Source organism: Oenanthe melanoleuca, chromosome 25, assembly GCF_029582105.1.
Source record: "Oenanthe melanoleuca isolate GR-GAL-2019-014 chromosome 25, OMel1.0, whole genome shotgun sequence".
Taxonomy (NCBI): Eukaryota; Metazoa; Chordata; class Aves; order Passeriformes; family Muscicapidae; genus Oenanthe; species Oenanthe melanoleuca.
The window spans coordinates 7,759,017-7,770,086 of record NC_079358.1 but is presented as its reverse complement, the minus strand read 5'-3'; the positions used below and the strand labels follow the sequence as shown (position 1 = coordinate 7,770,086).

Below are 11,070 nucleotides of genomic sequence, written 5' to 3'. Positions count from 1 at the left end.
AGAGACCCCGTTCCCTGAGAGAGGGTGGGGTGAGGCTGGGGGAGAGATCCCTTCTCCCGATGGATAAAACAAAATGAAACAGCCTCGAGTTGCAGCAGGGGAAGTTTATTCAGAAGAAAATTCCGTCATGAAAAGGGTTGTCCTGCCCTGGCACGGTGGGATTGCTGTCTGGAATTATCCCAAAAAAAGGCCGGATCTGGCACATGGGGACGCTTCACAGATCCCAAATCTCTGCAGATTCCTTCTGTCTGTTCATGATCTCATCCAAACCCAGCCACCCCTCAAGCCTCTTCAACCCCAAAAAATTCCTGCCAAAAAAAATCCTCATTTTGGAGCTCTTTTCCCTTTTTATCAAACCTAAATTAAAACCAAATATCCCCAAATTCATCTCTCAGGACAAAGGTCACCCACAGATCCCACAGCGAGCGTGGTTTGACATCAGCTTCCAGGTGAATTCCTCACTTCTGGTGAATTCCTCATTTCCAGGTGAATTCCTCATTTCCAGGAGAATTCCTCACTTCCAGGTGAGTTAATTCTTCATTTCCAGGTGAATTCCTCACTTCCAAGTGAGTTTCTCAATTCCAGATGAGTGAATTCCTCACTTCCAGGTGAGTTCCTCACTCCTGGTGAATTCCTCACTTCCAGGTGAGTTAATTCCTCACTTCCAGATGAGTTTCTCAATTCCAGATGAGTGAATTCCTCACTTCCAGGTGAATTCCTTACTTCCAGGTGAATTCCTCTCTCTTTTTCCTCCCGACTTCCACATCTCACCTGTGTTTTTTTTCCCCCTGTTTGCTGAGAATTTGCCTTTTTCTTCCCCCCAAGGTCACCCCCTGGTCAAACCTCCCTCCTTCCTCCTCCTCCTGGTAATCCCAGGCCGGCTGTTGCTGGCTCTGCTCCCCCGGCTCCGGCCGCTGACCGCTGGCGTGGGCGGCGTTAATCAGGGCTAACGAGGAGATGGGGAGGGAGGCCCTGCTGGGGTTAATTAATGATCCCATCCCTGCTGGATTCTGGAATGAGCTGCCTCAAATTCTTGGAATTGGGAGGAAATCAGAGTTTGGCAAACAGGGGTTTTGCATAAATCATTAATTCGGGGAGTGGTTAATTAGGGGAGAAGGGAAGGAGGCTCCAGGATCCCAAATGGTTTATTAGTGGTTAAAAATTAATTGTGGGATTTGTAGGGATTTTTTTGCAGGAGATGAGATTGGGGGGAAAAAAACATTTCAGGGATAAAGTGATATTTGGGATAATTTCAGGGATAATAAAAATAATTTTGGGGATAATTTTAGGGGTTTATTGCAAGTGTGGTGTGAGAGGTGCAGGAGGGAGGGGAGAGGGGAAGGAGGAGAGGGGTGAGAAAAAGAAAATCACATTTTCATGGTAAAAAACACCCAAAATCTGGCAAATTACAGGAGCTTTTCCAGGACTGGAGCAGAGGGAGATGAATGGGGGGAATTAAAACTGGAACACCCCAAAATCCAGCCCTGGGTTGTGGAAGGGAAAGGACTGGGGGAGAAAAGGAGCAAAACTGGGGAAAAAAAAAAGTGGATTTTGGCTGATTTTAGTTATTTCAAAACAATTCCAGCAGCGACAGTTTCGCAATTCCTGGCGGGGCTCAAACAGCTCCAGCTTTAAATAACTGATTGGGCTTAAACCCAGGAAAATTGGGGTAAAATCCAGGAAAATTGGGGTGAAACCCAGGAAAATTGGGGTGAAATCCAGGAAAAAAAGTGCATCCACATTGTCCCAACCCATGCCCCGCTGGAAACCCCCCAAAGCACTCCAAAATGAGCAGCTCTGGGCTGGATTCCCTTCAAGCTGTTTGTCTGAGCAGCAGCTGGGGAGTGTTTGAGGGACAGGAGGGGACACAGAGCCACGTCCCCATCAAAGTCTGTCGCGCTGGGGTTAATTAATCACCTCCCTGGGGTTAATTAATCACAAATGGCTTCGTCCCGGAATGGGTTTGGGGAGGAAAAATCTCAAAATAAATAAAAACTGGACAGAGCATGGGGGGAGAAAAGCGTTTAGAGCAGGGAAGAGCTGGACCAAATAGAAATTAAACCTGGGGCTGCTCGAGCCTAATTAACCTCAGTTCCTTAATTATTTTGCAAATGAAAACCTTGCAAAATGGGTTTGTTCCCAAATTCTGGGTGTTGTCACCAAAAGTGGCTCGGGTTTCCGGAAGGAAGAGGCGGGACAAAGGTTCCTTAGCCCCGAGCTGGAGAATCTAATGAGTCATTAGTGAGATAATCTAAATTAGCCTCGTTAGGCAGTGAGGAGCTGAGGGGCAGGAGGGGCCCCGGGTCCCGTTCTGGGCTCGGACTCCAGGAACTGGTGAAGGATGGAATTCATGGAAGGAGCCTGGTCCCACCCTGCTGGCCCCAGCGGGGTTTTTATTTATCCTCATTCCCCAAAATCCAGCCAGAATTCCCCTGGAATTCCCTCCTTCCCATCCCGGGGAGCCCCTCTCGCCGGCATTTTGGGGTTTTTGTGTCTCAGTGGCGATTCCAGCCCCGCTCCCGTCGCTCCAGCTCGGCCCCAGAGGGGATTTGGCCCCTCCATGGATTGAGTTCCTAAAACAAGAGCCCTGTTGGGGAATCTGAGCTCCTGCACGGGGAGTTTGGCTTCTCCAGAGACACAAAGCCTGGTGGAGAATCCCCGGTGGAGATTCCCCAGTGATTTCCTGGTATAGATTTCCTGGTGGAGATTTCCCAGTGGAGATTTCCTGGTGGAGATTTCCTGGTGATTCCCTAGTGGAGATTTCCTGGTGGAGATTCCTGGTGGAGATTTCCCAATGGAGATTTCCTGGTGATTCCCTGGTGGAGATTTCCCGGTTAGAGATTCCTGGTGGAGATTTCCCAATGGAGATTTCCTGGTGATTCTCTGGTGGAGATTTCCTGGTGGAGATTTCCTAGAGAAAATTTCCCAGTGGAGATTCTGGTGGAGATTTCCTGGTATTGATTTTCTGGTGGAGATTTCCTGGTGGAAATTTCCCAGTGGAGATTTCCTGGTAGAGATTTCCCAATGGAGATTTCCTGGTGGGATTTCCTGATGGAGATTTCCTGGTATTCATTCCCTGGTGGAGATTTCCCAATGGAGATTTCCCAGTGGAGATTCCTAGTGGAGATTTCCTGGTGGAAATTCCCCAGTGGAAATTCCCCGGTGGAGATTTCCCACTTTGTGGCGTTTCCAAAGGATTTAAAGGAGCAGAAGCTGAGGTGGCACCGCTGTGACAATTCAGAGCTCTGAGAACAAACCCCCAATTCCTCCTGCCCGGAATTTTTGGGAATTCACCCCACGGGGTCCGGCTGGGTCGCGTTTCCCGCGCTCACCTCCAGCGCCGCACCGGGCTGGGACATCTCGGGGGGTTCCAAAGGGAAACCCTCACCCGGCGAGAACCATCCCAAAAACCCCCAAAATCCCGGCGGGGGTCACGTCAGGACCTCGTGCCGCGCGCCGCAGCCGCGCTCGGCCTGGTGCCGCTCCATCACCTGCAGCACCTCGTCCAGGATGGACGGGCCCAGGTCCACGTGCAGCGACAGCAGCGACCCCGCGTGCGACGCCTCGCCGTTGGCCCGGCCGCGCTCCGGTGACACCGGTGACACCGGCGGCTGCGCCTCACCATGCTCCGGTGACACCGGCGACACCGGCGGCTGCGCCTCGCCCTTAGCCCGGCCGTGCTGCGGCGACACCGGCGCCTCCGCCTCGCCGTTGGCCCTGCCAACCGGTGACACCGGCGCCTCGTCCAGGTGCAGCCGCGGCGGTTTCGGCGGGGCCTGCGCCGCGGGCAGGGTGAGCGCCTGGGCGCCGCCGAGCGCCGGCAGGGAAATGGCGTTCTTGAGCAGCGGCGACGCCGCCGCCGCCGCCGCCTCGGCGCCCGACATGGTGGCGGCGCGGGCGAACTCGAACGGCTCCGGCCCCGCCGGCTCGGCGCCGGCGCGGGGCAGCAGGTGGAACTTGCCCTGCAGGAAGGAGATGTCCCCGAAGGTGTCGCTCTGGCCGCCGCTGCCGATGTGGATGGTGTGGCGGAAATCCCCCAGAGGCGGGCTGATCATGTCCGAGGACAGGATGTCCCGCAGCTTCTCCTTCTTGCCCTTCCTGCTGCCCCTCTTGAGGTAGATGGGCACCTTGGTGGACATGGTGGCCAGCGCTGGCCTCAGGACAGCCTGGGGAGGGGAGAGAGGGGAGGGATCAGCGCCGGGCTGTGACACCTCAGTGGGGTCAGAAATGAGCCCCAGAGCTGCCCCCAGGGTGTTATCAGTGCCCCGAGCTGCAGGGGAGGAACCCGGGGCAGGGAGATGCAGGGGGGTGGGCTGTGAGGGTTTGGGGTGTGAGGGTTTGGGGTGTGAGGGTTTGGGCTGTGAGGGTTTGGGCTGTGAGGGTTTGGGGTGTGAGGGTTTGGGCTGTGAGGGTTTGGGCTGTGAGGGTTTGGGATGTGAGGGTTTGGGGTGTGAGGGTTTGGGGTGTGAGGATTTGGGGTGTGAGGGTTTGGGGTGGGGAGTTACAGGAATGCAGGGGATGGACTGTGAGGGTTTGGGGTCACAGGGAAATGCAGGGTTTGGGGTGTGAAGGTTTGGGGTGTGAGGGTTTGGGGTGTGAGGATTTGGGGTGTGAGGGTTTGGGGTGGGGAGTTACAGAAATGCAGGGAATGGGGTGTGAGGGTTTAGGATGTGAGGGTTTGGGGTGTGAGGGTTTGGGATAACAGGGAAATGCAGGGGATGGACTGTGAGGGTTTGGGGTGGGGAGTTACAGAAATGCAGGGTTTGGGGTGTTAGGGTTTGGGGTGTTAGTGAGGAATTGGGGTGTGCAGTTACAGAAATACAGAGAGTTTGGGGTGTTAATGAGGATTTGGAGTGGGAAGTTACAGGGAAATGCAGAGGGTTTGGGTGTTAGTGAGAAATTGGGGTGGGGAGTTATAGAGTACAGGGAAATGGAGGGGTTTGGGGTGTTAATGAGGAATTGGGATGTGGGGATAAGAAATGTAGAGGGTTTGGGTGTTAGTGAGAGTTTGGGGTGGGAAATTACAGAGCAGGGAAATGCAGAGAGTTTGGGGTGTTAGTGAGAAATTGGGGTGTGGGGTTACAGAAATGCAGGGTTTGGGGTGTTAGTGAGGAATTGGGGTGTGGGGTTACAGAGCAGGACAGCAGAGAGTTGGGAAAATGAGTTTTAACCCAAAAGAGATTTTTCTCACCCCGATCCCCTCGGCCCCACCCAGCCCAGCTGAAGTAAAACAGATTTTGGAGATTTGGGGCCAGAAGGGGAAGGAAGTTGGGGTTTCCCCTGTGAACTCTGAGTTCATCAGATCTGGGCTGGGTTTTACAGCTCTGAGGAGAAATGAGGCAAAAATGGGAATTTTTGGTGCTGTGAGTGTGCCCAGCCTTGGGAGGAAGGAAAAAGGGACAGGATGGGTTTGGGGCACCTGAATATTCCCTGTTAAATCAGCAAGGGGCAACTTCTGGGGATTTTTACCCTTATCACGAATTTTCAGGGGAAAAAAAATTCCACCCATCCCAGTTTTGGTAAACACGGAGCCACCGGCAGCTCGGGAGGGATTTGGGGATTTTGGGAGGGGTTTGTCCCGGGCTGGGACACCCTGAGGGGCCTCTCCCGGCTGGAATTCGACCCAGAAAAGTCCCGGGGGAGCGGCCAGGATTTATCCCTGAAAACACAACAACAGCAGCAACGCCCCGAGGGATGGAAAATCCCAATTCCCCTTCAACCTCCGAGTGCCCTGATCCCGACTGCTGCTGCCTGGGCCCGGATTGTGGGGAGCATTCCCTCAGAATTCCCTGATTTTGGGGAACATTCCCTCAGAATTCCCTGATTTTGGGGACTATTCCTTCAGAATTCCCTGATTTGGGGAACATTCCCTCAGAATTCCCTGATTTTGGGGAGCATTCCTTCAGAATTCCCTGATTTGGGGGAGTATTCCCTCAGAATTCCCTGATTTTGGGGAGTATTTCTTCAGAATTCCCTGATTTTAGAGAATACTCCCTTATCCTCCCCTGTTTTTAGGGAACACTCCCTTATCCCCTACTTTTTAGAAAATACTTCCCCATTATCCTGTTTTTATGGAATTCTCTCCCCTATTCCCCCGTTTTTATGGAATTCTCCCATTTTGATGGAATTCTCTCCTCTATTCCCCTGTTTTTATGGAATTCTCCCTCATTTTTATGGAAATCTCCCTCATTTTTATGGAATTCTCTCCCATATTCCCCCGTTTTCATGGAATTCTCTCCCATTCTCCCCCAATTTTATGGAATTCTCTCCCATTCTCCCCCGATTTTATGGAATTCTCTCCTGTTTTTATGGAATTCTCTCCCGTTTTTATGGAATTTCTCCCGTTTTTATGGATTCTCTCCTGTTTTTATGGAATTCTCTCCCATTCTCCCCCGATTTTCCCCCAGTCCCCCCAGACCCCGTTACCGACCCGCGCCGGCGGCGATCCCGAGGCCGAGAGGGGAGAGAGGGAAGGGAGAGGATCCAGGGAGGGAGGGGAGAGGATCCAGGGAAGGGAAGGGAAGGGAGGAAGGAGGGAAGAGGATCCAGGGGAAGGAAGGAGGAGGATCCTGGGGAAGGGAGGAAGAAAGGGAGGAAGGGAGGAAGGGAGGGAGGAAGGGAGGAAGGGAGGAAGGAAGGAAGGAAGGAAGGAAGGAAGGAAGGAAGGAAGGAAGGAAGGAAGGAAGGAAGGATGGATTCCGGGGAAGGAGGGAAGGAGGGAAGAGGATCCCGGGGAAGGAGGGAAGGAGGAAGGGGATCCCGGGGAAGGAGGGAAGAGGATCCAGGGAAGGAGGGAAGGAGGGAAGGGGATCCCGGGGAAGGAGGGAAGGAGGGAAGAGGATCCAGGGGAGGAGGGAAGGAGGGAAGAGGATCCCGGGGAAGGGGGAAGGGGATCCCGGCGATGCCGGGCCCGGCCCCGTCCGGCGGCTCGGGCGGGAGAGTCCTGACAGTGCAGAAAGCAGCGCTGCTAATCCGGGATTAACCGCGACGGGAGGGGCGGCCCCGGCGGCGGCAGCGGCAGCGGCTGGCACGGACTGGGATGGGGATGGGACAGGGACAGAGACAGGGAGGGGACAGGGACAGGGATGGGACAGGGACAGAGACAGGGATGGGGACAGGGATGGAGATAGGGACAGGGACAGAATGGGATGAGACAGGGACAGGGACAGGGATGGGACAGGGACAGGGATGGAGATGGACACAGGGATGGGACAGGGATGGGATAGGAATGGGATGTGATGGGAAAGGGATGGTACAGGAACAGGGACAGGGACAGGGACAGGAACAGGGACCGGGAAGGATCTTCCTTCAAGATCAGGGCCATGGCCCTGGGGAACCACTGGAGCCACTGGAAGAGAGGAAATCTAGGGAAAAGTGGAGTTGGAGGGGAAAAGATGGATTTATAAGGGAAAAAAAGAAGGGTTGGAAGGGGAAAAAAATGGATTTGTAGGGGGGAAAAATAGATTTGTAGGGGGAAAAATAGATTTGTAGGGGGAAAAATAGATTTGTAGAAACAAAGATGGATTTGTAGGGAAAACAGCCTCTGAGATGTGAATTCCCGGGTGAGGCTGAGGATGATGATGGTGATGGTGACATCCCGGAGCTGGGCTCGCTCCCCTCCTGAATTCCCGTTCCCTCCCCTCCCCCCGGGCGCTGCCGCTCGGCTGGGCCGGGACAAAGCCCCGGGAACGTTCCCGAGCTCTTCCCTTTGTTCCGGGACACTGAAACCCCTGCCGGGGCATCCCATCCCAAAAAACTCCTTTTCACTGAACTTTTTGGGGATTTTTTTTTTTTTTCCCCCCCCCGTGGCACTCCCCATTCCTTGCAGGTGGAAAATGGGGAAAGGTGGAAAAGCACGAGGATAAATCCAATAAAAACTCATTCCTGGGAGTTTGTGTTCCCTAAAATCCCAGGAGAAGCCAGGGCAGCCCAGAAGGGAGAGTCAGGAAGGAGGAAAACAGGGAAAAAAGGGGAAAAAGGAGAAAAAAAAAAAAGGATGTTTTCCCCAGATCCGAGTGGGAGGAGCTCCGGGAGACGCTCCCAGGACTCCGACCCCTCAGATTGCCTGAATCAGCAGATTCGATTCCCAGGAAGGAAAATCAGGAATTTTTCCCTGTTCCCATCAATCCCAGCTTCAGTAGAGGAAATCCTGCTCCTTTCCCACCCGGTTTTTGCTGATTTGGGGTTTGGATTGGGAGGAAATTTGGCTTACAGGAAAATTTTGTTCCTTTTTTTCAGCACTTTGGGCTTCAGCACATTCAGGTTTTTCATTTCCACCTGTTTTTGGAAATTCAGGCTTCGGCTGAGGAAAAATTTGGGATCTTTTTGCCTCTTGCCACAAATTTACCTCTCCCAACCTGGAAATTTCATTTCTTTTCCCCTGGTTTTGGAAATTTCTACATCACTATTAACTTTTCTGCTCATTTTCATCCCCTTGAGCTTCAAGACCTCAACATTTTTTACTTTTCCCACAGTTTTTCCATAAAAATTCCCCACTTCCTTCCCATTTCCAGCATTTGGGGCTCTGCCACACAGAAATTTGGGGGGTTTTGGGCCGATTTTCAGGAGTTTTGGTGCTGTCAGAGCATCCCTTCCCCACCCTGGTGTCTCCCAATTCCCAAGGTGGGGATTCAGGGATGGAATTAAATAAATCTCCTTTTCCCATGGGAACGGCCCGAGGGAGGAGCAGCCTCCCAAAACTCCTCCAGTTCCTCCCATTCCTCCCCTCCCGAGCCTTTTCTTGGTGCCCGAATTAAATCCTCGCCTCCAGATCTGCCCCTGGGGAGGAGATTTACCCCGGGATCGCTCCGGAACTTGGATTTCCTAAAAAAAAAAAGGTGGGAATTCCTCATTTCCCTGCAGCCCCGGAGCGGGGAGAGGAGGAAGGAGCCTTTGGGATGGGGATTTTTTAGGGAATGGGGATTTGGGGAGCGGCGCCAGGGATCCGACCCCGCGGGAAAAGCTGGAATTGGTTAAAAATGGGTTAAAAGAGGGAAGGAATTCCCTGATCCCATCGCACCTGGGGAATCCAGCGGAGAGTCCGGCCCGGGGGCGCGGTGACAATTCCATGCCCGGGACAGCGGGACCTGCCGGGGGAAATCCCCAATTCAGGGCTCGGGAGAATTCCAGAGGGAAGCTGGAGGATGAGGAAGCGCCGGCTCCGGCCTCGGCCACACCCCGGCCCCTCCCGGGGAGAAAAAATCCACGGAAAAAGCCAAAATCCGGGGGAAAAAAATAAAAAAAAAAATCAACAGCGGCTCCTCCCGGGCCGGAGCCGCGCGGGGAGATCGGGACGGGGTCGGAGTCCGATCGGGAATGCGGGAATCTGGGAATTCAGGAATCCGGGGGTTCAGAAATCCAGGGGTTCGGGAATCTGGGAATTCAGGAATCCTGGGATTCGGAAATCCAGGGGTTCGGGAATCTGGGAATTCAGGAATCCGGGGATTCGGAAATCCAGGGGTTCGGGAATCTGGGAATTCAGGAATCCGGGGATTCAGAAATCCAGGGGTTCGGGAATCTGGGAACTCAGGAATCCGGGGATTCGGAAATCCGGGGGTTCGGGAATCCTAGGATTCAGAAATCCGGGGATTCAGGAATCCAGGGGTTCGGGAATCCGAAGTTTCGAAATTCGGGGAGTCAGGAATCCGGGGGTTCTGAAATTCGGGAGTCCGGAGGTTCGGAAATCCCGGGATTCTCGTGTGCGCAGGAAAAAGCGCCTGGAAAGCGCCGGGCCGGGATCCGGGGCTGCTGCAGGGATCCAGGAGCTGTTCCGGGGCCGTTCCGGGGCTATTCCAGGGATCCAGGGGCCGTTCCGGGCATCCAGAGGCCGCTCCGGGGGCCGTTCCGGGGATCCAGGGGCTGTTCCAGGGGCTGTTCCAGGTTTCCCGGAGCTGCTCCGAGGCTGTTCCGGGGCTGTTCCAGGTTTCCAGGGCTATTCCAGGGCTATTCCAGGTTTCCAGGGCTGTTCCAGGGCTGTTCCAGGGTTATTCCAGGTTTCCAGGGCTGTTCCAGCTTTCCCGGAGCCGTTCGGGGCCGTTCCGCGGCTCCGCCGCTGCTCTAAGCCGGGAGAGGCGGAGCCGGCGGCTCTAATTAAGCGCTGCTTTAATTAAACAGGGAGGCGGAGAGGGCGGGGGAGCTGTGGGGGGAAGGATCCGCTCTTTTTTTTCCGGGATAAAAGGAAGGAATCGCTGCCTTTCCCTTTAAATCCGGGAGGTGACAGCGCCGCAGGAAAAGCTCAGCCCGCCCCTCCCGCAGCATCCCGGGATTCCGAGCGAGCTCCCCCTTCCCTTCCCTTCCCTTCCCTTCCCTTCCCTTCCCTTCCCTTCCCTTCCCTTCCCTTCCCTTCCCTTCCCTTCCCTTCCCTTCCCTTCCCTTCCCTTCCCTTCCCTTCCCTTCCCTTCCCTTCCCTTCCCTTCCCTTCCCTTCCCTTCCCTTCCCTTCCCTTCCCTTCCCTTCCCTTTTCCCGAATTCCCGGCGGTGTCACCTGCGGGTCCCGGGATCCCCACCTGGGATCGGGGTTCGGGATCGGGGCCGGGATTCGGGATTGGAGCCGTGATTTGGGTTCGGGATCGGAGCCGGGATTTGGGATCGGGACTGGGATTCGGGATCAGGATTCGGGATCGAGGCCGGGATTTGGGATCAGAATTCGGGATTGGAGCCGTGATTTGGGTTCGGGATCGGAGCCGGGATTTGAGACCGGGATCGGGATTTAGGATCGGGATTTAGGATCTGGATTGGGATTTAGGATCGGGATTTAGGATCGGGATCTGGGATCGGCTCCGGCGCTCCCGAGCGGATTCCAGGCCCCACCCCGGCCTCGCTTCCCTTCCCGGGAATTCCCGGAGCTCCCTCGGCCTCTCCCTGGGGGAGTGAAAAAAAAAAAAAAAAAAAAAAAAAAAAAAAGCAGCAGCTGGAAAATCCCAGCGGGATCGGCTCCCGCCCCCAAATCCTGGGGAATTCCCGAATTAAATCCCGAGTTCTGGACGGGATTGAACAGACTCTGTAGGGGCAAGGGTTGAAATTCCCAAAATCCCCCCAGGACGCGGCTCTGGCTCATCCCGCTGCTGGTTT

The 11,070-nt window shown here is 54.5% G+C and overlaps 1 protein-coding gene and 2 long non-coding RNA genes across 4 annotated transcripts; 2 read left to right on the top strand and 1 right to left on the bottom strand.

The window, feature by feature from the left end:
- The first annotated feature begins 13 nt into the window (after positions 1–13).
- Positions 14–1,251, top strand: LOC130262999 (uncharacterized). The gene is made up of 2 exons (XR_008842253.1): positions 14–608; positions 730–1,251. It is a non-coding gene; the product is annotated as an uncharacterized LOC130262999 (long non-coding RNA).
- Positions 1,252–3,120: 1,869 nt separating this feature from the next.
- CDC42EP2 (CDC42 effector protein 2) lies at positions 3,121–9,996 on the bottom strand. Of its 2 annotated transcripts, none has more exons than XM_056510341.1 (3): positions 9,020–9,996; positions 3,606–4,166; positions 3,121–3,563 (listed from the first exon to the last, which is right to left on the bottom strand). In XM_056510341.1, exons 2-3 carry the CDS (start codon positions 4,137–4,139, stop codon positions 3,432–3,434), a joined length of 666 nt encoding a protein of 221 aa, XP_056366316.1. In that variant the 5' UTR covers positions 4,140–4,166; positions 9,020–9,996; the 3' UTR covers positions 3,121–3,431. The 2 variants fall into 2 exon arrangements, with proteins under 2 accessions (XP_056366316.1, XP_056366317.1); XM_056510342.1 differs by having other exon boundaries at positions 3,648–4,166.
- On the top strand, positions 9,879–10,169 carry LOC130262981 (uncharacterized). The gene is made up of 2 exons (XR_008842232.1): positions 9,879–9,951; positions 9,993–10,169. It is a non-coding gene; the product is annotated as an uncharacterized LOC130262981 (long non-coding RNA).
- Positions 10,170–11,070: the final 901 nt, after the last annotated feature.